This window comes from Zootermopsis nevadensis, unplaced genomic scaffold (genome assembly GCF_977971745.1).
Source record: "Zootermopsis nevadensis isolate Lab colony 2312 unplaced genomic scaffold, Znev_1.0 Znev_ptg000015l, whole genome shotgun sequence".
Taxonomy (NCBI): Eukaryota; Metazoa; Arthropoda; class Insecta; order Blattodea; family Termopsidae; genus Zootermopsis; species Zootermopsis nevadensis.
Genome location: NW_028259147.1, coordinates 6,086,804 through 6,113,979, shown reverse-complemented (window position 1 = coordinate 6,113,979; position 27,176 = coordinate 6,086,804). Strand labels below are relative to the sequence as shown.

At 37.7% G+C, this 27,176-nt stretch overlaps 1 protein-coding gene across 17 annotated transcripts in view; it reads left to right on the top strand.

Moving 5' to 3' along the window:
• Rbp6 (RNA-binding protein 6) overlaps positions 1–27,176 on the top strand; it is a 686,229-nt gene that overhangs the window by 646,337 nt on the left and 12,716 nt on the right. For 10 of the 17 annotated variants that reach the window (XM_087349139.1, XM_087349138.1, XM_087349140.1 and 7 more), the window contains 3 exons: positions 15,143–15,517; positions 19,924–19,989; positions 26,268–26,608. In XM_087349139.1, the coding sequence (XP_087205265.1) occupies positions 15,143–15,517; positions 19,924–19,989; positions 26,268–26,608 (782 nt within the window). The remainder of the gene's footprint in view (positions 1–15,142; positions 15,518–19,923; positions 19,990–26,267; positions 26,609–27,176) is intronic. The other 7 variants (XM_087349142.1, XM_087349153.1, XM_087349152.1 and 4 more) reach the window with 5 other exon arrangements.

The following is a 27,176-nucleotide window of genomic DNA, read 5'->3' as shown; positions in this document are numbered from 1 at the left end:
CACTTTAAAATGTATTTTTTTATACTAATTACTGCTTATCTTGAGAAACGATTATTGTTAATTCCGATTATCCACAGATTACGTATTCTGAATCCAGAAAATTATGGTACTCGTGTGATGTAATACTTTTGGAATCTAAAGCTTCAATTATGCACGTAATTATTTCGCCATGAAATGCAGTTTTATATTTTTTCATCGGTCACGAAACTTTGAAGTACAGTATTTATAAAATGTGATACACTGCTCCAGATCGCAAAACGGCTTTTAGATTTACTTTAGGTCCTAGACTAACGTAGATTTAGATTCTCAGAGACGATAACTTAAGCTGTATAAATGCAGTAATCAAAATGAGTTACGTATCGCATCGTTGTGCCACTTAGACTTAAGCTAGGTCAGCATACAGAGTGAGTCCTTGTAAGAATCCGTTCCTGCCTTTCGAAGCCACTTCATCACCTGGTTAACAGTGTTTCTGTTCTGCTCTGGCGAAAACGAACTTACACAAGCTTTCATTCTTAACGGACTTTGACTATTAACTGCTGTCATAATGATTAGTTGATGGGACGATGTCTATCGGAATATTTAGAACAGTAAATCTTTTATCACGTGTAGTTTTTTTTCAGAGTTTGATATTTTATCTAAAAAATATAAAATCATGCATACTAACAAAAGTGTTTACACTTTGAAAAACACTTGGTGCCAAACGCGTTTCGACCTCAAGAAGTCATCATCAGTGGCAAAACATTAATTCATTAATAAATATTCAACAGTGCACGGTGTGCAAGGTTTTAAGATTTTGATGTTTTATAAAACTTTATGGGGAAAAACTTTTCGAGTGAACAGGGACTTTTTTTTTCTAAAATATTACAGTCTCTATTATCTATATCGACTGACTGTATTTGAAATGCTTAAATTTTTGTAGCCGGTATTAAATGTGGTAATACAGAAATAATTGTGATTCAAAGTTGCCTTAGAACCTTTAACTTTTCATATTAAATTCCAGAGATATATTCGCTTATTAAGCTCAGAGTAAAGTATATATTTTAAGGAATTATTCGAAATATCAACTTCAACACGTAAGTGAAAATATAGCTGTCTTTCCTCCTCCGTGCTGATTTTGGCATTAGTTTCCACAACCCCTGCCGTATCCGTGTACCTGTTTTAACATTCTAGATCGTGGGTGTGTACACGAGTGTGTGAGTGTGTGGTGCTGCATACTTTACATTGTTCCCCGTAGGAATACGTTGGACATCCTCTGTAAATTTGATAATAATTATATAGTATTTATGTAAGATTTGAGGTTTTAATAGCGGTGGGTATGAAGATTTCTGTCTTCTGGGTTCTTGCGCTGTGTAGTCTGGTCGATGTTTACCAACGTTTCAGAGGTCATACTTCCTCCGTCATCCTGATGACGATGATGATGGTAAACATCTACCAGACTACACAGCGCAACAACCCAGAATATCGTTGTTCACAGCCTCTTTGTCATTGGTGTGCTCAGTAGAATGTTCATTACTCTTCGTCGTAGTCCCCTATTAACTGAGTCTTCTTGTGCGTAATTTGAACTGCTCTAACCTGACCTGTATCCTGATGAAGAGGTGTTGTGGGTTATGCTTTGCGCTGTAGTTATTCCTTGTACTGTTTGTAGACTCTGCCGATATTATTTGAACTTCTGTAGCGTGCCCTGTATCCTAAGATGAAGCTTGTGGGACGTAAATCGATTATTTTTCGTACTACACTATAGAATATTAATTTGACTACTGTCATAGTGAATATTGTCTGTCATATCATTGCAGTCGCATTTCCGTGCGTATTTCGTGTTTATGTGCCCTGATTCATAATTAATTTTTGTCTCAGTAGATGCCAGGCGTAGTTTTAGACTATTAGCTCTTTAAGGACTTTTGTTGTCACGCAAATACCGAAAAATAATGATTTAATGATATTATTCTGAGAAAACATTGGTCATGAACACTTGCGACATTGGTTATTACGTAAAGTAGTAGGGAGAATGGCCGAAGGAGGCACAAGCATCGTATGTGCCTAAGGAAACTCAGGACAGATACGCAAAGGAACAGTCGAGTTATCTAGTCTACTTCGTGAACTTGGATCTGGAATCTCTCGATTAAAAAAAGAATAGTTTACGCAACGTTAACGCGGACGTATTTAATCCCTCAAACCGTCGGTATGGTCATGTATGAGTACGTATGTATTTTAAATTAACGAAAAGGAAACTCGTGTATATAAAATTAAAGTAAATATTTGTTTCATTGGATCCTGGTCTATTCTTCATAACACGTGTACACATGGATTTCACCTTTTGACCTTTCCAGAATATATTATTTACCACTGATTGAATTGCACTTTAAACGAATCAGAGCTGTAAAATTTAGATAAAAATGGTACATTTTTTAGCCTTAATATTCTTACTCATACAGATGTGTTTGTTTGTGATTTATTCATTAACGCTTTCAGTGGCTAAGACTATATAGCGTCGAGTATGTGCCCGTTAATAATGAATTAGTAAGGATTTGTGTAGAAGCGTTTATGGCCTAGTTTAAGGTATTTTCTTGGAGGAACTACGGGAACCCGCGAAAAACCCTTGGTCGGGATAGCCGGTCTCCGGACCTGTATTTGACTTCTGAACATGCAGGCATGAAATGAACGCATTGATTATCAAAGAGAAACTTTCTTTTTAGGGATAAGTGGACTGATTAGTTCATCGGTCATTTAACTACGTTTCTTGAAAAATAAATTAATAGTAGATGTAACGGTAGGTGGTGACGTTTGAAGTTGGCTGTCTTCTGCCCTGATGATGGAAGCAGCAAGTGTCTCTGAAACGTTGGTAAACTTCTACCAGATTACACGGAACAACAACCCAGAAGGCAACCATCTTTGTACTCTACACCGTGAGAACCTTAGAACTTACTGTGGTGGTTATTGGTGGATTTGGAGCGATGCAGGCGTGGACTATTTGAAAGTAGATCTACTATGTTGGTGTCCACGTGGACATTCTTTGAAAAAACAAAATATTTAGGACAGCTACTAGCTCGGAGTGGGTTCAAATCGCGTACCTCTGAAATAGAAATTTGAAGCGTTCCCTTAAGATTAGCCTGCTCTGTTAGGGGGCTGTGGAATTGCATGATAGTCTCTTAAGTAAAGCATTTCGCCGACGGGGATTAAAACTGTGTCTCCCGACTGCAACTTCTTGTTCCTTGTTTGCGATAATTACCGAGTTCTTAGCTGTAAGAACATATCCGATGCTACAAAGCGGCAGACATGGCGGCATTGAACTTTTTTTTAAATTGAAACCTAACGGTAATGAACAACCGCAGCATGTATATCAGAGCCTTCTGCTGAAGTTGTAACTCTGGGGGCTCTCTGATTTTCTGTATTTTCTCTTCAGGATTAAACATCGTGCCTTCAGATCTTCGTGCGGAACATTTACGTCAGCCGTGTTCTAGCCCCAATGAAGCCAATCATTCGTCTGCTTTCTGTGTACTTGCCACAGTAGTGGTTAATGAATTGGCGTCATATAATTACTAAATACGATGTTGCTTAACGTCTTACCCATGTCGGCACACTGGATATTTTTTTGTTTTCTCACGGCACACTACGTTACTTTATGTTGTAGAATATTGTAGGTGTCGTATGTATATATGTACCTATGTTAATTTGTCTCGAAGCTGCAGGACCACCCCTTGTCGGTCTTCCGCCAGTGATTAGGCGTTTTCTAAGTATTTGCACCCGTCCTTCGTGCTTCGAAGCTGATTTCCTCCTCTGCATCCCCTGAGCGCCATACGTTGACATTTGTGTGTGGCTGTAAAACGATGTGTGCTGTCTATAAATCAGGATTGAAAGTGTTTTTAGAACGGGACAACCTGAAAAGTAGCTGGATATAAAGTGAATTATGTATAAGTGCGCCGTTTAAGATAGCTCTTCGGATTGAAACCTATGCTACAATTTCTTATTACTTCCTTAGAATGTTATAGCTTTCTGCGTGACCAGTTTAGAATAGTGATTTGTTCTTTATGGAGAAGTGAAGTAGGTCTGATTTTCGTATAGTAGCTGCAGTGCTTCGTAACGCGTTTAAAAATATTTATTCTTCGTGCTGTGCGTTCTAGTAGTTTGCTTTTTCAGACAAATGACTGTCAGTCAAACGAGTTCTTTTAAAAGATTTACAAATTTTCTTGAAATTTCGGTTTTAGCAACTGGAATATACGGAACCGCAGATGAAAATATCGTTTATGAATCCGCTTATAAACATGGCGTACACGGCTTAAAAATTGGAAACACATTTGAATTTCGCTATTATTTATACTGGAATTGTAACGTCACACGAGTTAATTAACTCCTGCTTATGTGTGTGTGTGTGCGTGCGTGCGTGTTTATTTGGAAGTATTTTTGTTGGCTCATAGCCTGCAACTTAATAATTTTATCGTAAAACGTAAAAGTATGGAGTGACGTTTATCATAAAACATTAACGCAAGGAAACACCATAGGACATAGTTTCCTAGTTGCAGATTACGCTATTTTATTATTCAACGATCCAAAACTCGGAATTTGCCTGTTGAATATATTAACCACTTGTTTTGTTTTCCCCCTACATATTACCAACCTATTCGTTTTAAGGAGATGTACAGTTTGTTTTTATACGTAGGAATACGACTGTAAGCAGGCTTATTTGTAGACTTATTACATTTCTGTAACAGAAGGATGGAGGCAGTTATATAATTAGGAACGTTGTAATTTGTACGTCTGTCCGTTTCTTATTAGCGTGGTTCAATAAAGCAAAGAATACATAGTATCTCAAGAAATGTATACACAATGCTGACGATTGTAATAGTAGTGTGTATACATTTTTTGAGACACCCTGCTTAAGGACCGATAAGAACAAAGGACGTGAAGGTGGGAAAGTGATTGTCCAGACTTAGGATCGTTTCTGATATTGAGAATTTGTTAACACGGTAATGAACGTTTTAGCTCCACAATATCGAGAAATTTATTTTCCAGTAGTAACAATCAGCTTCTTAAGAAAGACTGTGTTATGTATTTAGCTAGATATCGAGGAAAAGTTTTGTGACCCCTGTGTTTAGCGAACAGCTGGATAAGGAGCACTAATATACTTGTAAAATAAAATATATGAAGATGGCTGTGTTCTGGGTAGTATCGCAGTGTAGTCTCGTAGACGTCTACAAACGCCAACGTTCCAGCCGTATTTGCTGTCTCCATCATCAGGGCGATTATGATGGAGGCAGCAAGGACCCCCGAACTCTGGTAAACGTCTAGCAGACTACACGGTATTTTCCTCAGTGTTCACGAATTTTTAAAATCAATCCAAAGCATGAAATGAGAATCAAATTGATATCTGAATCATGTGATGACGTAACGAACCCGTCTGTCCCAGGATTCGCCTTCTGCGGCATTGGTAGGGCGAGGAGCAGTGTTCGTGCTTCACCCCCCAGATGTCTCCCCCCGAACATAGCGGCTGGTAAGCCATGCAATATTTTGCGAGATGTGATTGATTAAACGTCTTGCATATTGCTGTCCGTTCAGTCTGAGTTACTAGGCAACCCTTTTTAGCATTATTGTGGCTTACATTAATTATTGTGTATTATGTCCAAAAAGTTTTACTTACATGACCTTCAGGCTTAGTAAAATTTTATCTAATTTGTTCTGTTGTATGTTTTCCACTTCTTTTTTCTGTTATTCGTCACTGTGTGTGTTTTTTTTTTAAATATTATGTTCATTTTATTTTGTGTGAATGATAGCATTGACGCTGTCAGATTCCTCAAACTTCAGAACGAATTAATCCTTTGATTTATCCATTAGAATAGAATAGTTTCTGTACAGAGAGCATGTAAAGTTTGAATCCAGACTTAATTAAAAATAAAGGAATAGTCAATCCTAATTTGGGCACGAACGTAGCCGACCTGAATGACCCCGTGTTGCTGACGTATGCTGCAATGAAGAGTATATATAGGTTTATTATTTTAACTCGTACTACTTGTATTCATTCCATAGATTTAGATACCACTGAAGTGTTTTTCTGTTGTTTCGGACACATTTGTCACTTTTTTACTTCGTAGTCGGCAGTGAATGTCCAAATCCTCGCCACCTACATCTCCTTGATATTAATGATTTCGTGAGGGAAGATTAGAAAGCAATGTCTCCTCTTTGTACGTTATTATTTTAACACGTATGTGTTAAACATGTTAACTGTTATGTCCAAATCTAAATCATAATCTGTGTGAAATGTAAGGAATCAGTAAGTAACGAGATGTAATGTTTAATTTTATGGCGGAGGGTTACAAAACAGTAATGGATATTCCTTTAATAAATCTGTAGAAGAGGGACTTTTGTTTTAAAATATTCTACTTTCATTGTGAGTTTGGTGGCCTACTTTTAAAATTAAATTTGTCTACATACAAAATATACCCATCGTTCGGTGATACTGTCGACAGGTCCAGTCATAATATGAGTTAAATTGTCCTGAGCTGTGTGAAGTCTGCCATTATTTTATGTTCTGAGATGTGCGTTAGCAAGAACATACTAGTGCGTTTTGTGGACAGATGATATGTGAAACTTATGCATGACGCGTGTGAGATCTGTCTCACTGAATTTACGACATGCGGGCACAGAATATTTTCCTTTAATTAATCGCCAGTACCACATGTGTTTTGTTGTACAAAATACGTGTTAGCAGAATTTTAGAGCATAAAATTTTGTTAATTTCGTATCACCTTGTACTTTAAATCTGCTCTTAATTGAAAGATGATAATGTGTTTCGTATGTTAGGACAAGATAAATAGTGGATAACATTCCTTTCTTGAATCCCTCGTCGTAGGAACAAGGAAGTTGTAACCGACTTACAGACATTCGGTATTCATCATATGCAGTGCGTGCGTGAGTGTGTGTGTGTGTATATTTTCCACTACAGTGCAGTAGATGAATAATTCTAGTGTTTGTATTAGACAGTTGGAACCGCTCCGATCTGTAGATGGTTTGGACATTGCAGGGTTGGCCAAACACTTCAGGGCCGTACGCAACGGGATTCAACAATCCCCTCATATATACTCGTTGACACGAAGCAAGTTTTTTCTTCACAAAGTGCATATATTTATGAAACAATTTGAGACTTAAGATCTGTAATATTTCAATCGTATTCAGTTTCATATTGTATACAACTAAATGTCGATTTTTAATCGATTTTGAAAACGACTCGCCCCCGAAAGAATAAATGCTTGATTTTGAGGTTGTTGAATTGTTCTTCATTGCACGTATTAAACAATGTGTCAAATTACGCAAGTCGGTATTTGTGTTTAATCTTTAATATTTTATCTTTAAATTATAAAATTATTGATTACGCTCTCCTCGGTTTTGCTTCAGTATTTCTTTTGCTATAACACAACTTCAGCACTTGATACAGAGTTTTAAGATGACGTAATGAACAAGTAAACTTACCTCAAAGATGTTGAGATTGAAAATGGAAATAATAAACCCATTACGTTTGTTCTTATAGACCAGAAGGAGCTGTCTTACCGTTGTTTGGCCTCCCCTGATTTTCTTCATTTCATAACTTAGGAACTTAAAATGGCGACCTCTTCTGTTTGTATATTACCTGCAGTGTGGTTATAGGTTAGCAGTGTTGATTGTAGAATATACTATCCTGTTCAAGGTAGTTCCCCATATAGTTGTCCTGTGTGTGTTAACTTATGGATGGGTCAGATGAATAGTTACTAATTGTGTCCAGTTTTCCTGTTTGCAAGGAATGAGCAAACTCTCGCGGGAATTATGATCTTGCAGTGTCGCTGTCAGTCTTCGGGTTGTTCCAACTTTGCGGGCAAAACAAATAGCCAAAGATGCTCTTCGTATGGACTGAATAAAACCTCCATACTTTTCACTAACTTGCACGAGAGTAAGTGGAAAGTTAATTGAAGATTTCAGATTTCCTTATCCCAATAAATCGGTATTAATTTATCAGTATTTTCTTATTGCATAAAAAGTTTTAATTTACGATAAATACGATAAATTATACATTGTGCGTATTGGAATATGGTAAGTAATAAAGTTAAAATAGTTTATATACCTGAATTTCGTGTTGAAAGACAAGTTATAGGACAAGGTCATTCGGTAGGAACTTCCTAAGTCACTTCTGGTAATTTTTAACTTTAAAAATGGAAGGGCCTTTTTACCGATCCGACTGTGGTTGACAAACTGTGTACATTACCCTCCACATTGAACACTGTCTGGTGCCAAACACACATCTAGGCAAATGTACACTGTTAGCTCAGTCAACAAACGACAATTCGAAAAGATACAGAGCACTTGTCATGGATTCTCCTGGGCGACCCAGTGACAAGAAAATATTCATCAGTTGGACATGAGCTAAAACGGAATGAAAATGAAGCAAAATACAATATGAAAGGGAGAAGAAGTTTCGAAATGGCTGCCCCTCGCCTGTTCTGCAACCCTGAGAAGAAACGTCGCTGCTGCCATCTAGCATGGGGCGAGTAAACCAAAAAAAAGTTAGACAACTCCTTAATTCAATATGTTACTAGACATTTTTGTGGAGATACATAGAGTATTTTTTCTCTACATTAATATTTTTGTTGTTTTATATTAGTGTGGCCAGTAATGTAGAGTATAGATTTGTGCAGCTATAGTTTGTCAAATTTAGAGTTTTTTATTATATAATAATTTGAGTTTCTTTTAGGAGTTTATACTCGTAACAGCTTAGGAAGCTCGTTGTCACAGTGTGGTAACTATCTAACTGAATGTAGCAGAATTTCTGCTTTGTGATTTGACTGATGACTGTACTAACAACTGAAAGACACAAGTTTGCGAACTTAGAAATTGCAGCAGTGTCTACCCATAACCAAGCAAGATAACATTGCGAGATGGTGGTGTTGCTAACCATAGTCAGTAGACCTAGAGTCGTAGTGTGTGTGAATGTGGATTGTATGAGTGGAGAGTACATTTGTCTAACAGTGTGGAGTAAAGCTAGATGCTAGAGTTACAAAGTGTTTTTCTTAGTCATCATATAGAGTGATGCAGTCTAAGAGAAGGTCTCGTGGAATGTAACTGACTCATATCTTAACCCTTTCCATGCTACCATCGAGAAAAGTTGCTTTGAAACCGGCCATTTACCTCTTTATATCTTCCGTGTGCGTAATGTGAATTAAAATTTCTCTTGATGCCTTAATCTAATAACATCGGTATAACGCAGAATGAATTTGAAGTGGAATTGAAATTGCGTATAAATCAGAATGTGTTTTTGCTCCAACTCTCAGCATGGAAATAGTTAAAGAGTACAAATATAATGCTCTAGAACAATCCTTGCAAAAAGAATATCATGGACCAAGAGAGTTCCTGGGTGTGAATCTTCGCAGTACGTTTATTTTTCGCTTGTTCTGTTCAAAAAAATCCCTAATGTTTGAGGTGTAAGATAAAAAAGCCATTTTAGTTATTATTTAATGTCTATCAAAGAACGACAAATACGTATAGATCAAGGCTTCATAGTATTTGTGTTATCAGAATATCCCTTTGTAAAATATAAAGGGGAATAAAAGTGGTTTCGGAAGAATTTTTGGGGTAAATTTTTCTTTTTCGTTCTTCATCTTAAAATAGAGCCAAGTGCTGGGGTTCATAATGCAATAATTGTAACAGGAACCGTTGACAGCGTGTTGAATATTTACTTCTATTTCATATCATGTCAAAGCCCTTTCATATACACAGATGTTGATGTAAGTAGAAAATACATTTCTAAAATTATGGAACAGTGTCTCACAACAAATGTTATTTCTATTCTCGAGGTTTATTTATGCATTGCTTAATAAGCTGGCTATTAATTATTTAAATATTATTGAAGTTAATTTTTCTACGTTTCCCGCGGTAGAAATTAAATTTAAAGCGTAATAATAAATTACTTATTTGCCATTTGTTTGGATAACACTATAGAGATTTCGCCAGATTTCTAGGAAAGACTTGATTGTATTTGGATACAACAAATTTGATATATGACATATCTACGATCTCACGAAAGTGGGCATTCATATTCTTTGGGTCTTCTCCCCCGGGACCTACTCTGTAGAACGCATTGGTTTAGTACTTGTTAGTGCATTTAGTGCTTAGTAATTTTAGTGTAGGCTACGTGTTTTAGTGTTGATTATTATTAACTATTCGTGGTAATTTTGTACTGTCATTCCTTTTCTGTCTTAATAATTGTTGTTCCTTCTAAATGACATCGATGGGCATAATCTGCAATAGCTCTCTAATGCAGTCAAGCTCGTAATACTAACTGATATTTCTTCTCCAGCAAAGTTTCCAGCATCCAGTGATTTTGGACTAACAACTCATGTTTTTCTTTTATAGCACACTAGAGGGAGTTTTGTGGTGCTTGTTCGTAGTGAAGTAATGTATCTGAGCAGCTTTGGATGGAAAGTTTCTATACCACATCCCTTCAGTACATATTAATACACATTTCGATTTCATGTTGTGTTTATCCACCGTGTTTCTTGTGTATGTTCTAAAATGTTATGCAGTCAGTTTAAATTGCTATTTATAAAGAAGTTAATGAAATAATTTATAACAGTGATCCCCTCCGAATATTATCTCCTTATAGCATACATTTTCGTAAAATGAAACGTCATGCCTAAAAATAACCTTGTATGTCTTTAAATTTACCTCATCCAAATACGTCTGCCATTACATTCATTCGAAACGAAATTTACGTTTTTCGGCAGATACATGTATGGATTACAAAATGCAAAACTGTGGCGTTTTATCGAAATATTTAAATATATTTGGTATTAATATATTAATATTTCTCATGGAGCACAAAAAAGCTGATTTGTACTTCACATTAATAATGCTTTTATTTTTATTTTTAATTTTCCTTTAACTCTGTATGTAGCTACCATCATGATGTAACTTGGATTGAAACACATACCAACGGAAATTACACAGAGTGATGAAGTACAGTTTAAATTTGCAAATAGAATGACGCGCTGCTATGTAGTCCGGAGATGAAATGTTCAGTTTTTAAACCTTTTTCGACGTTTAGGATTTTGTATCAGGTTTGAAACACTATAAGAACGTGAACCTGGTGTAGGTTTTAAAATACTACGAATACGCGTAAGAAATATACAATTTTAGACATCCTCCGAGGCACATGACAATGCTTACGGTTTACAATATTTCGGGCTGCAGTAAATAATACGTTTAGATATTCTTTAGACGCACGCATCTGTAGAATTTCTTAAATGCAGAAAATCTATCAAAAATCTTAAAATTAGTCTTGTTTTGGAGATTAGGATTCTGTAAAAACATAGCCTGCGCTTTTTTTTAAATTTACTAGAAGGAGCGAATATTTTCTACCCATTGAAATATATCATACGAACAACAAAGAATTAAATTATACTCTAAGGTGTAAACTAAGGTGAGACCCTCATGACCTTCGTATTCGAGATTCTGTAAAGCATTAGTTGTTTTCTTAGTCCACCAAAAATTGTCTGCGTTAAAACATTTCGAAGTTGTCTTTCGCAGTCAATTTACGACCATGGTTACGGATAGGTTAGCACAGCAGTTAGTGGTGGATGGTTCAGATTTTTGCTGGACCACTTCCTGTCCTGAAATTATTTTTTGTCTTCCCGTCGATTTTTTCAGTTTCATTTTGCAATAGTCCATGAATTCTGCTATCCCTGCTTGTACTCAGACACAAAATGTCCGCAGTTGATACCGTATCCTTAAATAATCATCGAGCCACCCGAAACGTTTCTAACGCACCACCTGATTTTAAATACATATCCCCGTATCATTTGTGCAAAATTTTGACGTGGAAAACGAACGAAATGTAAAACTAAATTAAACGCCATTCGTCACTAATTTTGAAACTTGGTCCGAAATCAGAGAATGTAAAACACTGGGCCTGAACCCTCAATTTTGATGGATGTGTTGGGTGGAGTAGGGTGGCCATGCCTCGCCCCAGAACACGCACGGGGGAGGGGGAGCTTCCGCCCATTTATCACCGACAAACACCGGGTCCCAGGGAGCCCACACCACGATGCGCTCAGCATTCTGGTCGTATTCAAACTCTCGCACAAGCAAAATATTTGCTATTTGGTTTTTAAATTAAATCTGTGCATTGCATATTACTCTGTAACTTCGAGGCTTGAGCTGCAAATGTAGCCGTCTCCATTACAAATGTAATTCCTGGCACACAATAGGATCATTGGTTTACGGAATAAAATTCCCCGCGCTCAACATAATTTGTTTTTAAAGTCATTAATTTTATCTACTGAAAATACATGTAAAATTCGTGTATTTAAAAAAACGAATTTAATATTTTCACAAGAATTATGTATAACTTAGGTATACTAGGTATGTTGTGTAAGTATTATTATTCCTAATTTCAACTGATATTGTTTCATAATTGGCAGATTAACTTTACATGGACGGGTGGACGTCCCAGAATCGGTCGTTTGTTGCGGTATTTTCTAGATCATTATGTGCGAATACATCTTTATTAAACATCTTTCACTTATAGCATCTTCACACAGTTAGGTAATGAAGCAGCTTATCTCTCTTACCCAAGTAAGTACCGTGTCGTTTGCTTCTGTGTAGCACGCATACTTACCTTAGCTTAACTTACCAGTAGCACGCTAGCTTACCTTGGCTTATCTTACCACTAGCGTGCATGCTTACCATATCTTATCTTACCACTAGCATGCTTGCTTACCTCACCTTACCACTAGCATGCTTGCTTACATTAGCTTAACTTACCAGTAGCACGCTAGCTTACCTTGGCTTATCTTACCACTAGCGTGCATGCCTACCATATCTTATCTTACCACTAGCATGCTTGCTTACCTCACCTTACCACTAGCATGCTTGCTTACCTTAGCTTATCTTACCACTAGCACAGTGTACAGTTATAATATTGGCCGATATGCAATGAAGTGACTTAGAGTGGAATGTCGTTGTGTGTTACGAGATTGTCATTAGTGTAACTACCGATTTCTTGCTAACGATCCTACATCGTGAACTTGTGTCGAAATGATACACACATTTAAATCAACTTTATTTTAGATGTCAGCATTTGTTATAAATTCAAATTAAAGTATTTATGCTACTGGTACGTCAAAATTAATTTTTGTATTGTAATTTATGTTTTCATTTCGACAACACGAAACACTCGTTACTTTATATTGTTGGCTAATAATCTATAATATCTAACATTCCTGGAGAAAATTAGCAGTGGGACGTGTTATTGTTGTAAGGACAATATGCCTTATGGTAACGTCACCAGCCATTAATTTGTCTGCTAGCATTTCTATCGGCCGATATTACAATTAAACGTTTTGTAGCTGAGTGTAATTGCAACTTACCGTAATTGGCAAGTTCCTTTAAGATTGCTTCCTTAATTTCTGTAGTGTTTTTGTTTCGACATGCTCTTGTTTTCTTTTCTTTAGAATATTAGTCATGTTTGCTTCATAGCGCGTAATGTTTTGGTTATATTCGATCTTATCACGCGCATCGATTTTTTAAACGTAATTTTTTAATAGCACATCAAACACCTCGTATATTCCTATTGGTTCTCAAAGTAAACAGAGGTTATTTGTTAAACATTACTTAACCAACTGACACTACTAACATAAATCCGTTGTGCGTTCTTGGAAATTGGGAGGTGATTTCTAACCATTATTCGCTTTGCATTGCAGAGATGTGCATTTTACTAACATGTGTACGAACACGTGTTCTTGTATCGAAACTAAGTTGTACCTGTTATGATAACCTGCAGGTGGTTAGGTGGATCAGTATAGGAATTTAGTCGTAGAGTAGCATAAGGGACAGTAGAGACATCCAAACATACAGTAAGGAATGATCAGATATCTGAGAGGCATGCTTAATGGCGGAATCGAAACCATTATCTGTGATTGTTACCAATTTCAGGTCGATTTGCATGGCTTCTTTAATTTAATTTGTGCTTTTATATGTAGAATATTTTGTTATCAGTATCGTGGTAGAGTTGAATCGGCTTTCTCTAGTGAATTCTGAAGTAAAAAACATCTTTCATTAAGAGATGAGCGTTTTGTTATGAAATGCATTCGGTGTTGGCGGGAACTGTGCTTAGTATATCCTCCCCCATCCACGTTCTTGTTTCTCCTCGGTTTTGGAGAATATTTCTTTAGCATGACGTAATGAATCCGCTTATAAAATGCAAGCCACAGTCTTTGTGCGTCTATAAGCGGATTCTACGTACTTTATGAAAGCATTTCAATAACAATCAGAATCACTAGTTTGTGTCTCTTGGGTCGTTGGCTGGTCTGTGTTGTTTTTCTTGTTTTGGCTGCCATAAAAATTGTCTGCGATTTGTAGATTTTGTGCTTTCTTTGTTCAGAACAAAAGGCACGGTCAACACTTGTAATTAGATCAAAATATAACATACTGCTCGCGGCAGTTCGACGTTTCGGGCGTGGTGGCTGCTGCATGCTGGTCTACTGTTGCTGCTGCTGAGCTGATAGACAGACGGACAGACGTTTTGGCGTGGTGTTGGTGACGGTGAAGGGTTGTAACGTGTGGCCTGGGACCGGCAGAATTACCTATCCCTTCCCTCGTGAATACCAAATTTGAGCCCACTTCGGAGTTCACACTACTTCGCTAGGCATTACTAACAACATTAACAGATTGTCCAAATCTCTAAGACACTATTGACAACAAGTAATACTTTCCTTCCAAAGTCACATGTGCTTGATAGTAAATCGGGATGGTGTATTTATGTTGTTACTGAATGAAATCACTGGAGTCTAAATCGTATTTTTGTGTCTGTAGTTTGAAAGCCGGGTGAAGCATGTCACATCGCTACGGTATCTAAATTTCTAGAAATTTACCTCAATTTTGTGTTCAGATCGTGGTGTGTAAAAGTACAAGCTGCTATTTTCTCTTCAGACTTCGCTTTTAAACAACTTTTGATTCGCTTTTGGTGCAAATGTGACACAGTACCACAGCGCTGAGGCAGTCGATCTTTCTGGTTTGGAACGGTTAATTTTTGATTTCCAAAGCTTTGCTGGTGAAGAGCCTTGGTCGCGATTCTTTATACATTTCTTCTCTGACGGTTTTCTTGGATTTTCGGTGCGTCCTTTCGCAGGATTCCCCGGCTACAGTTACTTCCCTAATCCCACCGCTGCCGCATCCGGTACAACCCCGGGTACTCCGACCGCCAGTGGCCCGGAACGTGGCAGCACGTACTACGACTACGTGCCAGTAGCAGCAACAGCGACTCATCAGCCCCATCCTCAGGTTACAGCCCGGCCTGAGCAGACAGTAAACGGCTCCCCACTGCATCGTCACCATTCCGACCCGCACGCCTCGATATATCGCACGACACACAACGTCACGCAACGTAAGCAAAGTAATGCTACTTCAGCCCCGCCGCGAACTAATCATCATCAGCAAATGATGTTGCGTTCGGAACTGTACACCCCGGGTGGAGAAGATCACGGGGTCAAAGCATATGTTACAGGTACGTCACCGGACTGTCGAACTTTTCTCATTCTTTGTATGTCCTCTTGTGCTCGTTTGCCACTGGACTGTAAATTGCACGTTTCTACCGAGAACAGTTTAAATGACTTTGAAAGCCTTACGAATTCCATAAGATTCGTTAAAATATGTTAATATGTTTTGGCAGAAACGAGTCCACAGCGCCGGGGATATATTAAAATATATACTTGAAAAATTCGTATTACGTCACTTCGAAATTATGAAAATTACATGCGCTCAAAGATCAGATGATGTTATTCCACCATATTGGTTGCAGCTGGAAGTAGTTTCTTCTTGCAGTACGTCAACACAGCTGTCTATTTTTACTGTAGAATTTCCTGATTATTTAATCTTGTCCAAGCAATAAACATTTCCGTACGTTTTGTCACTTCGCATCGCAATTTAGCGTTGTCCATGACAGTCCGTTTATGTTTTGACTTGCTCGTCATGTTTGGAGCAGGATGAGTTAGAACATTCGACACGTCGAACGTTTATACCTTTTTCGTACGTTGAAAATAGTTTTGCAGGGGGGGTTCTACATTCTTTTCTGTACCTTCGTGAGTAAGAAGAGTCTCAATGTGACGTCTTCTCGGTACTTATAAAAATATTTTCCTCGGAAGGTCGTCTTGAATTTCAAAACTTCATCTGATCAGAATCTATGATTTTTTAAGTGAGTGGAACGTTGGATCCGAGAAATCGCAAATGGTTTTGAGAGTTGTGATTTATTATCAGCATCACACTTTTCAGTGTAATCATCGTAATATTTACTTTGGTTCGAGAGTAGTATTAAAAATACAATACAGGATTATTGATTGTTATCAAAAGCGTTTCGAGACGATTCTGTTCGCAGTAAATATACGTTTTGACTATCTTTAAAGTAGCCTTTCACAAGGACTCGCATGTTCGAGATGATGCCACGTTCTCACTTGTTTGAAACGTCAAGGTGATTAATACGTTTGTACCGGAAACGTTTTGTAGTTAAATGACCCTAAACTGTTAACGACACTTCTTTAATTCAGATCGTGTGGATTTACTCGCAGGAAATTGTGAATCCTTGTTCCCGAACGCAACATTGTTTTCGTAATTTACTTTTACAGATATTAATAATGTTAAAAATGTTTCATTAGCGTTATGTAATTCTTCCGACAACTGTTGTGTAGAATTGCTATAGTAGATTGTATCAGAATCCGGTGAGTTGTTTTGGTGATGAAAATTGTGGACGAACTGACGGACAAACATGGTCTCCCTACATTGTTTCTCTTTGTTTGCATCGTGCAAAGGGACAGGAAGACTATACAGCCCAACTCTGTTTGCTGTTCTGTCATATGGTATCGCTTTTTTTAATGAATGTGTCTAAATAGATAATATAATTAGTAATTTGTTATTTAACCATTTTACAACACTGTATTAGCTGAAGAGGGTTCGTAGCGCCACAGTTATTGGGATATACATATTCTGTTACTTTAAAGTTGATTCCTGAAGAGATTATTATAGTTTGTTGAAGATATTCAGTCCCATTTTCTCACAGTCTGTTATAAAACGAATGGAGGAAAACGTAGCTCGTGGTTTCTTAATGCGAGTCTAAAACGGCCGTTGAATTTTAAAATGAGTAAATGCAAAAATATTTTAGTACGTTTCGTGCTACAAGATATTATTTTGTACTCTGTTAGTATGAAATTTGTTGTCTGTTTTTGACTCTTTGTGGAACTTCCTTTCAAGAGATAGGTCCAAAATTGACTGTAGAATGCCTTTTCTGTTGCTACTTCTGAGAAGAAACTTAATTCCAATTTTGATTTGTGTCTGAGATCAGAAGACCTCCATTTTGTTTTCCCCTCAACCCCTTTATTCTACTTCTTCCATGAGCAAAAGAAATAAATAAAAAAGGCAATGTACCGCTCAGCTATCTCTCTCCCTCGAACTTTGGTCGTTGAGACGATGAGGTGTAAAGCAGGCTGAAGGAGTCAACAGGAGAATGTTCGAGAAATTTCCTCCCATCCTTTGTCCCTCAGGAGCAACTTCGTTGTATGTGCGCGGGCACTTCCCTGGAAGTATTTCGGTATTATGGAACTTAAAAAAGGAATTATATAGTCTAGAAAGAATGTTGTCGTCTCTAGCATTACCGTCCATGCCTAAATATTGTTTTCAAAATTTATTACCACAATAATATTGTGTATTCCAGCAAGATAATCCCTTGCTTTCATTGCTTTGTAAGCAGCCAAGAGAATGAGTCAGTTGTACAGCTGAGAGTAACTTTCTAATCTTTTATGATATTCCAAGAAACTGTAAAAACCACCTTATTAATATACCCTATGTATAGTCTACAAATCTAATTGGAGTATTTTGTTACGAATTTATGACGGTGTAAATTATGTTACAGCTTGAACATATGCCCGTACTTCATTTCCAAAATACGTTTCTTACTGTTCTAAATTTTCAAATGTTAATTAATTACAGATACAAATTATGTTCTTCAGTACTGCTTAATTTCCAAAATACGTTTTTGCTGTTTTACGTTTCCAAATTTTGTTGAAGTTAATTAATTACAGATACAAATTTAAATGTCACAGTACTGTTACTCAATAGTAAATATTCTTCAACGGTTTATAAGTCCATTAAATCTTTCGCTGACAGAGTTATTGGTCACAGCATTCGTGGTACATTAATTTTCTTGGATTCCCTTAAATGTGCAACACGTCGAAAATGTTTCATATTAAAGTGGACTCATAATATTTAATCGCTATGCCCTGTTTTCTTGTTCATAAACTGTATAAATTCCGAGTTGAGCCTCATGTAAATTAGGGGTATATTGGACCGATACGAACCAAAATTAAAATCGTCCTGCAACTTTTAGTACAAAATACACATATAAATTGATTTTGGGGACACAACATGCAGGCTGATACATGATTTTATTTCACTTCTTCATTTTGTGTTACTTATGCATTTTGGAATTCAAGTTAGAAGTTAAATCATTGTATATGAATACATCTAATAATTATTGTATCGTTCCCGTGTCCTTTACAATTTATGGTTATAAGTTAACCGTGAACTAGTTAAAAATCCGTTAGTGTTTTATAATCCAGTACGTTTTATGACAGTTTCCTAAATTGCCTTTACTGTTAGGGAGGTTGAGTTGAAAACCACACACGTCACACCGTTTGTTCACCCCCCCTCCCCCCATGCGGGCCCCGCTACCCGTCTGTCCCCTCGATTTTGCATACATACTCTCGCTGAATAAGACATTAAAGGGAAGTAGAAATTCCGCATATAGTGCACATCTGGTTTTATCAGCAAACTACTTACTTCTTCTGAAAGATATCCAGCTCTTGGCGGATTCAGTGACTTCCTGCTACAGCGTCCAAATATAGTTCCGGTATTTGACCTCTCGCTGGTTAATGTAGAATATTATGTATAGAATTATTTTTCATTTATATGTTATAAATTTTCCTTCAAACACAAAGCCTTAAAAACCATTGCCATAAATCCTCGTGATTCACTGATAAATTATTTCTAACTTTTCCGAACTTAACGCGTTAGATAGCTAATGCAGCTTATCGAACTGCCCGAATCGATAATATTTCGATCTTTCTAAAAGTGATTACAATGATTCAAGATAAATGTCAGTTCGTCCTATATTTTTTTTTTCTTTTATGTTGTTCCAGACACCTTTCCTGGATAGTGTACTTGTTGTATTAAATTCTTATCCAATTTCTGTTTTAACTGATCCTTTATCCGTTGACCAGTCGTTCTCAAGCACGGACGTCGATATTCATTTTTCTTCTTATGTTTTGTGGCATAATAACTTGTAACAGTATTAGAAATTAAGAATTGTACAAAACGTTCTGGCCTTGAATCGAGTTGGAAATTTACTTCTTTATTAAGCGTTTATATATCCAAATTTATATTGTTTAAAATATAAATAAGTAGTGTTCTATTTTAATGGTATTTTATATTCACAATAAATTCCACTTTTGTAATGATATAGTATTCTGTAATCGTTTTGTATTGGTTTGCCTTTGATGTAACATGATTTTGATATTTAAACCAAATCTCATCCTGTCATTACGTCATCGTGTTTGAATTAAAATGTTTCCGTATTTTCTTTCCTCTCAGTATTCAGCGTTGTTTGTGTTAATACTGCAAGGGCATAGGTTAAATTACTACCCAAAATAAACATGGATTTTTCTTAACAACCAGTCGTCCTTGTGTTAAGGGAATGCCTTCAGAGAACCTATAAACAACAAAATGGACAAGCCTGGCGGATGACGACTTGAGAACAGCTGTTGTGATCTATTTTCCTGTGGTGTCCATGCATTTGCTTTAGTTCCGATTGACAACTGTGATCTTATTGCTAATAAGACTTGTTTTGCTTGTTCTGTGTGCTTCCAGTGGACCTAACAAACGGGCAGCTGACCCCGAACAATAACACCCCGCTGTTAACACAAGCACTCTCAGGTAAGCCCTACTCTGCTACTAACGCCAGTCATGTTCTTCGTCTGACCACTTTCTTTATGTTTTGTAAGAGAAAACCTTTGTAATACTGTGAAACTTGTGCAAAGTTGTTGCCCTTTCTGGCGACTGAGGGATTTTGTGGATAAACTACTTTCCCGTTCTCTGTTAGTAACACGCACATTTGGTAGAAAATTTATTGTTTTTTGTAATTCCTCGGCATTGTCTTCTGCCTTTCTGTTTAGAATATATAATTTCTAGGCATATCAGAAGCATGGAGTTAATTTGATTCTGTACCCAGGTGTGAATTAGCAAAAATCTCTAGGATTATGCCTTTTTTATTTCGTCACTAACACAGCGGGGAAACAGGTTTCGCCCATATTTTTGTAAGTTAGTTTTTCTTTCCGTTGCTGTAGAACGGGGTGAAGACTTACCACGCATGAAACCCAACCTTGTTCGTGATACAGAAGCATTTCACCGAATCAGCGGGGGTTAGCAAATACAAAACTGCACTGCGTCACATTCATGAAGACACCATCGTTAAAAATACTTTTATTATTACTAATCAATTATCAAAAATTGGCTTAAATTCCAAGATTTTTTTTTTTCAAATGTAGTTCTTCCTTAATCAGTTCTTAACAGTCTGGTGGAGAATGCGTAATTTAGTAAAGTCCTGGGTTTGTGTATGATTAGACGATCCAGAAGATGTGTGGTTCAGTTTTGCTCAGATATCGATGTATGCCATGTAATCTAATCCGAGTGCTAAAGGCGTTAGCTCTGTTTAAATTTGTTCTCACTTTCAGAAACTGCTCATAGAATTTTAAATATTCTTGTTGGGACGTGTGGAACTGGTGTTCAATTTTTAAAGATAAAATGTTGGGCGTGTTCCATAATAGGAAATGCTTTCAATCCCAGCGCCACTTGCATATCACGGCAATTCAGTGAATTAAAAACATTGTGTGAATTCAATTTTCACTCGCCGCAAATTCTGTATAACATTTTGTGCATCACAGACTTGATATGACTCGTGCTCGGATTGAATCCTTGTCTCCTTGGTCAGAGGTCGGCTTACAGCTCCCAGTGTATGAAGCCTCACCAGGGGGTACTTGGGGTCCTTCCCATGGCGTAAAACGACTGCGTTATGAAGTTCTAGTACCAAGGATAAGATTGCATGCAGCTGTACCTCCACTCCCCCATACATCTTCGCGCAGTGCCAATAAAGCGTACAGATAACTTATTTACTTTTATTTTTGAGTTTGTAAGAAGTGACTGAACGATTTTCTATAAACAGTTGAAGGATGTCCCAGCGCCACGTATTTAGTTTGTTAGTTACTGGCATTGTATTAATAGGAAAGACAAGAAATGTATATAATTTTTTGAAAGTCCAATGGGAAGAGATTACTTAATAAATATGAGCACATATATAATTAATGATAGCCGCGGTGGTCTAGCGGTTAGAACGTTGGCCTTGTAATCCTGGGGTCTCGGGTTCGATTCCCGACGGTGCCCGAATTTATAACTTGTGTTGGGCAAGGCCGTGGTCTAGGCAACACGGCGTTTTCCTCCGGGGGCTTCCCCGGTTTCTCCGTGGCATCCCAACAATTACTCCATTCACACACAGAAGAAGGCAATGGCAAACCACTTCTGGATCATCTGCCAAGAACGTATATGAACAGGTCCCAGTCCGAGAAAAGGATGGAAGGATCCTGTTCATATGGACCTGTCGTCAGACAGAACACTAAATAAAAAAAATAATATAATTAATATTTATCGTGGTGATATGCATTGAGGTGACGTGAACAGAGTACTGATGAATTTTTGATTTTTGTTACCATGATAATAGTCCTTCTGGTATTCTTCTGATCAGCTGATTACCAGTTTCTCGAGGACGTTTGTGTACTAGATATTGATATTAAGTGAATATCAATCTGTAGTTTCACAGTATTACAAATTTTGCTCACTTACTAATTTGCTTCGTGTGTGCGTGCGTGCGTCATTGTGTGTTCGTTGTGCTCGTTCGTTGGTTTATTGTATGCCGTCTCTTTATTTCCATTCCTCTCCACCGCACCCACGACCATAAAATTAAAAAAAATATATAAAAGCAAACAGTTCTGATGAAGCCGATATTTTATTTTGCTTTCGATCCACGGTTAGACGGAAGGTTAAATTGTGCCTATATCGTGCATCGGCTTGCTATTTTTAAGAGTATGACTCCACTGCCCACAATATTTGTGTAAATAAGATATATCTAAACATTTTACTAATATTCTGTTTTACAGAGAGAAGGGACGAACTATATATAGCTCATATAAAAATAATGTGTTTGAGAAGTGGTCAGTTATATCCGCTCACATGAAATAGAATAAATAAATGATTAACCTACATTTGTTTTCAGAAAGCGGTACTGTTAGTTATTTATTTACGTTCTGACGCTAAAGACGTATTTTCCTAAAATCGAAATTCATTAATTATGACACGCTCTTGACGTACTCATGGTTTGTGAGGTGCAGATATTCGTTACAAAGTGAGGAGGTAGAGGCTGGCTCCGTGTAGACTGTGCACCAAATTTCTGTAGCGTTTTTCTTCGCGCATCCGTCTTTCCGTCGTTTCGAAGATTTTTGAAGATACGAAGCCAACCTAGAAATGTGTTTGGATTCTTTCTTGTCCCGCTTTCTTGCTTTTAACTTCAACTTAATACAATAAATAAAAAAATTACGGCTCCATTTTGGGGCCAAACTCATTTCACTTCGGAAGAAAGTTTTTTGATAAAGTACGGAATGCCTTTGACCTTTCTCTTTTCGTGCGTTTTTGTTCTTGTCCTTTCTCTTTGTATGCCTTCCAGCATCTTCTTATTCACTTACATTAACTCTTCCCCTTGTAATAAATTATTCGCATTATTCTTCTTTTGAGTAACTTTTAAGGTTTGCCTCATTTTTTGACAAAAAAAAACACTTCTGTTGATCTTTAGATCTTGTGTTAATGAGTTAATTCGTTTCTTTCAAAACGTACTGAATATTTCGGCTGAGTGCTTAGTTATTCTTCGTATTCTGGAGGTCCCTGGTTCAAATCTTCCTGAGGTATTCATGGTTTCTTGCAGTGCCTCTAGGAAAATGCCTGGATAGTGTCGTAAATTAGGCCACGACTGCTTTATTACACATCCTTTCCAATTTATTAGTCAAAAGATCTTCCTTATATTCGACGCTGTATAATCCGAGCTCATGACAGCATAAATAAATGGAGGTGTGGCCCGTTTCTCAAAAACGACATATGGCTCTTCCATTCGTTATTTTCCCAAACTTGGTAGCAAATTCCACTGTTTCCATATTTACTCCTGAATAACTCTTACTTAAGTAGAATATTTCGTCAGACTCATGTACGTTTGCTTTGGCCTCTTCCGGTACTAAGGAAACGAATTTTTCTTGACTAAACAGTTTAGGCCTTATGTTTCGCGTATATGCAGTCAGCGAATTTAATTTTAGAACTGGTATTTTTACGTTTAAATATGTATTTTATCTTAAGCTTTGCATAGTTACGTTTTTATGTGAAAGAAATTCAAGACTTTCTTGGACAAATTGTCCACTGAAATAAAATGCTTGAGTATAAGAAGTTACGGCAGGATCTTAAAGTCTCCTTTCAGTCAAGTGCACTTAAGTTTGTATGGTGAGGTTAACAACAACTGTAGGTTAATAACCATAAAATCGAGAGATTCAGGTCTGTTCATACTCTCGTCTGCTCCAGATTCTGACTATATTAAATTTCCCGACACGACATTCCAGAAGACAGTCATCTTCACACTTACCGCCGTGATAACCTGTAATCTTACATGTAAAGAATATTTCAAATGGAATTACCCGTAATTGTGTTTGTAACCTGCCTTCGTATAGAATTCCACATGCGTAATTCTAATGGATCCATTAGTTGTCACCATAATATACAAAGCGGAATGAATGTAGACTTCGCGCTGCCACCATGTTGTTTTATACTGTACAAGAATACCTTATTGGAAGTTATATATTTTTTGAACATCGTGTCTCACAGTACTTCAGAACCCTACATGAAGTGGCTTTACTGCCCCTCCCACTTCAAAACTTTGCCTGCGCACTATGTTGAAATTATTCCCGATATTAAATTAGAAATTACGAGAGTAGAGTGTGACATAATGGTCATAACATGTTTCATAAAAGTCTGTGAATTGTATCATATGTTATTAAGGGGATTACACACGGACATCTAATGAAAAATCCCAGTTTTTCATTAGGCTCTGATGCAAGGAAATCAGCGTTACGTCCCTCTGCATTTATTTGTCTACAGTTTTTGTGCGTTCTTTGATCAGATTTCATGAAATGAACACGTAACAGGGATATCATAGCTGTGGAGTGTGTAATGTGGGTTAAAAGTTTCTTGATTATGGTGCGTTATAATACGTAAAATTGTCATTTTGGGCTTCGTCCATTGTGTAAATTATAACATTATAAAAACTACAACGTTTCAGAAGCTAGATTCTGCTTCCGTCTTCAGGAAGCATAATTCAGCTTCCGAAATATTTTTGTTTTATTTAGACGATGGACAAGGTCCAATCATAATTTTAAATATTTAGCGTAGGGATTTATTTTCTTGTTACTCTATACCTGACTTATCGTATCGTAATAGTCCAAAATAGATAACTTTATGTACGAAAGACCATCTTTCCCCCACATTGTGTGACTTTTGTTGCAAAACATACATTCATTCCTCACATGTCAGCGAATTGTGGACATATCATAAGCATTGTATAAGTTTTAAAACACGAATCAACACAAGTTTATCAGCGAGATTAAATCGAAACAAAACGAGTCAGAATGTAACATTCCAGTCGATTTACATTCAAGGAGTTAATTTTGCGTGAATATAGTTTGCTATTGAAGCCGCAGTACAAACAGTGGGAGCATACAAAGCCTAACCGCCATCACTCATATAAACGTGTCTAATATGTGTGTTGGTTTTGCTATCTTTGTGATAAATGGTTTTGATAAAGCACTCCCACACCCCTCCTCATCCGTCCCTACCTAAAAAAAGTAACACTTCGCTCTTTTTATCATTAATGTACACGTTTTTCTGTGTGTTATATGAAGTTCTTTTATGGCCGTTCCTTTTTATAACTTTTGTGCATTTCGCACGATTACTCGGCATGCTGATTCTTTGCTGTTGTGAAATTATAAACACCATTTGAGATCATGGCGTCGCACTGAATGTCCCCTGCTTTAACCCGTGTTCATAAAATGGACAGGGGCTGAAAATTGGAGGTCTAACTACTTGGAGCAGCGTGAATTTAGTCGTCACAAAATTTGTTTTCATCGTGGCCATTGTTTGTGACTATGAAGACTGTTAGCTGAGACGAGACGAAAGATGTAGGAAATTTGAGTAGCTGGTAAATGTAAATGTCGGTCTTTGTCCCAAGACTCGCGCTAAATAAAGCATATTGTTTAAAATTAAGTAGTATTTGACTAGGGTTTATGCTCTTGTAAAATAAAACTAATTAGATAAATTTATAAAATAGGAGGCATGACCTGAAATTTGTTGGAGGACAGTGAATAAAAAAAAATGATTTGGGAAAGTGATAGTGTGTTTTAATACATTTGTTGAGACACAAATATACCAAATTCGACCGATTATTTACGTTATAAAACGTAGAGGATTTCGACAAACATTCTCCTAGTGTGACCGACAATATATCGGAAAGGGTTTGGCGAAAATATTCTATAGACAGTTTGGAAAAAGTTTAAACAAACATGCACTTGTTTTACCAGTTCACGTCAAATCCAACAGATTAGATACAGATTTTATGATTTAAGGCCAGTTATTTGCGTGAAGTTACTTGGAAATCATTTACGTAATTCTGTTCGTGGAAACTTGCTTGCATTGCATTTATGGCGACGTGTTGTTTACGTTCTGTTGATATACGTTTGTTCTAAATTCTGTTAAATATTCACTTGAAATTATGTTAATAGCTGGATTTTATTAATAAGGCAGCCGTCTGTGTTCCAAAAGCAAGAATACAGATTTGACGGCATTGATCTGAGACGTCTTTAAACTCACAGCGCCCTGAGTCAGTTAGATCTTCCAGTTCCCTTGCAAAGTTGTGTCGCGCTACCCACGAAGAACTGCGGCTTCCAGGAGGCAGTCGACGAAGCAACCGTACGCTCTGTCGGGTCATGCCTTGTCTCGCCTGTGTTTCTCTGTCGTGGCTGTTGGTTTGATTGTGTGACTGTTCTTTTTGTGTGCTTGTTGTCTCGTTCTCTCTGAAGGGACCCCGGCGACCGCGAGGTGGCAGTCCCACCAGCCAGTGGCGGCAGCAGCAACGGGGGCCGCAGATGCTCCTCCTCCACCCCACCAACGCCACTTCTCCGTTTCCTTTGCAGTGATGAACAACTACCAGGCGGCAGCAGCGGCGGCGGCGCAGGGGTTCGGGCCCCCCGCGTCCCCTCACGCGGCAGCGGCGGCAGCTGCAGCGGCCAACTCTCGGGGGGGCTTCCCCCCAGCCAACTCGCCTGGTCCTATCGACATGTACAGCTCAAGTGCGGCCGATAGCGTGGCGGGCTACGTGCAGGCAGCCAGCCCACAGCCGTCGGGCTTCCCGGCTATTGCGGTGAGTGGCCATCTCGAGGTTAGTAAGTATCCGTGGTTACTGTCTGGCAAACGTATGCACGGGCCACGTCAGTTTTGTCGCACAGGCAGCAAATGAGCAGATACGTGCTGGACCACTGTGTACGTTTCCCAGGAATTTAAGAGATTTTTCTCCTCACCACCGAGTCTCAACCGCCCCAATTTCTCGGTAGACCTGTCGTGGAATCTTACCCTCGACTGTGAAGATGACCACATTATCTAATGCGGAGGCAGAAAATGAGAAAACACAATTCTCCCGCTCAATTGTGATGCTTCGACGCACAGGAACATTGACATTTTTTAGCTTTACTGTTATAGAATTGGAATAACAAATTATGCTCTCGGTAAAGTTATTCTGTAGTCTGATAGGTTGTGGTGGTTGCGTGTGATTAGCTTTCCGGCACTAAGGCAAAGTACTCCCATGTGGAAAATAATGACATGAGCCGAGGCCAAAAAGAGTTCTTTCAAGGGGTTGACTCCCATCTGCCATACACTAGTTTTCACCTTAAAGCCACCGTTTAAGTATCGATGTCGGTTTCCTGGGGTGTAAG